The sequence below is a fragment of the Lactuca serriola genome, chromosome 4, assembly GCF_051521515.1.
Source record: "Lactuca serriola cultivar US96UC23 chromosome 4, Lser_US96UC23_V15, whole genome shotgun sequence".
Lineage (NCBI taxonomy): Eukaryota > Viridiplantae > Streptophyta > Magnoliopsida > Asterales > Asteraceae > Lactuca > Lactuca serriola.
Genome location: NC_136411.1, coordinates 58490780 through 58492160, shown reverse-complemented (window position 1 = coordinate 58492160; position 1381 = coordinate 58490780). Strand labels below are relative to the sequence as shown.

General features: G+C 32.0%; 1 protein-coding gene across 1 annotated transcript; it reads left to right on the top strand.

Annotated features, from left to right (window-relative positions):
• LOC145098410 (uncharacterized) lies at window positions 1-846 on the top strand. Its single transcript, XM_079036043.1, has 5 exons — window positions 1-30; window positions 104-253; window positions 314-409; window positions 491-598; window positions 700-846. The coding sequence occupies exons 1-5, from the start codon at window positions 1-3 to the stop codon at window positions 844-846; spliced, it is 531 nt and encodes a 176-aa protein (XP_078892169.1).
• The last annotated feature ends 535 nt before the right edge of the window (window positions 847-1381 follow it).

Here is a 1381-nt window from a genome sequence, read left to right as displayed (position 1 = left end):
ATGCACGAATTATATTGGGAGGAGTTTCAGGTAACTATAAGTTATAAATTGTTGTTTGGTAAAAATTTACACTTCAACTTATGTTTATATTGTTAATGTGTAGAAAAAATGTTGCTGGGATGAGACAATAAACTCGTTGGTGAGGCAAGCTTGGGCAAGGAAAGAGGCAAAAATTTATGGTCAATATCTCTTCAACATGAGGAGCCTAAAAAGAAATAAACATGGCTTTAAACTAGCTCATATTCCACAGGAAGTCTGTAACTCCTGGCAATGAAAATGGAATATAGAAGAATACAAGCTAAGATGTGAGCAGAACAAGAAGAATAGGCATAACGGTGTGGCTGATGGAGTAGCAAAACCCACACATAACGCTGGATCCGCATGTTATTTGAAGATAGCTTCTGATTTGGTAAATATTTAAATGGTACATCATATCAATGTTTGCATATGTTTATCTGTATATTTGACTTTTTATATGGTATTTATGCAGAAGAGGAAATTAGGACATGAGCCACTCCATAGTGAATTGTTCCTGTATACACACACTAAGAATCATGATGGAGTCACTTTCACAAATGAAAAAGATAGACAAATTCATGTAATATTCATTTCAATTTAAATTAACTTTATATTGTAGCTACTCCATAATATTATTCCTAAATTTGATATCTTTTAACTTATAATATTTTTATTTTGTAGGCGGCCTATATAGAAAAACGGGAAGAGTTGGAAGCTGAAGGTGTTGAATTTGAGGAGGAAAAACTATTTTATGCTGTTGTTGGTGGTCATGATAAAAAAAAGAAGACTTTATGGATTAGGCTCTTTTGCAAAGGCGGTTCCCAATAGGAATGGTAAAACGGATGTATCTTACATTCCGAAAAAAAATGATGAAATAGAAGAAATGAGGGAGCTTGTTGCTAAACAACAACAACAAAACGAAGAGCTTAAAGAAATGATGAACGGCCGACAAGAGGAAAACAAAGCAAGGGTCGGGCATCTTGAAAAACAACTTCAAACGACATTGAATCTTATTAATGTCGTTAGAAAACAACAAGAGTAGTATGTTGATTCATGTTTATTGAAGATTATGTATTTTAGAATAGCAACTTTCTTTTTTCCATGTAATAAATAATTATTTTGTATTTTATGATATGATGGTTATGAGTTTTTTGTTTTTTTTTGTTTTTCATATATTACTACAAAATTATTTGGATATATTTTATAAATCAATTATCAATCGATCCATATTGAATCTGGTATATAATATATACACCACTAAAATTGCTAGGGATTCATGACCACAAAATTTTCTAGGAGATCATCAAACGGATTTAGCTAGGGATTCATCACCACAGATTTAACTAGGGATTCATCACCACGG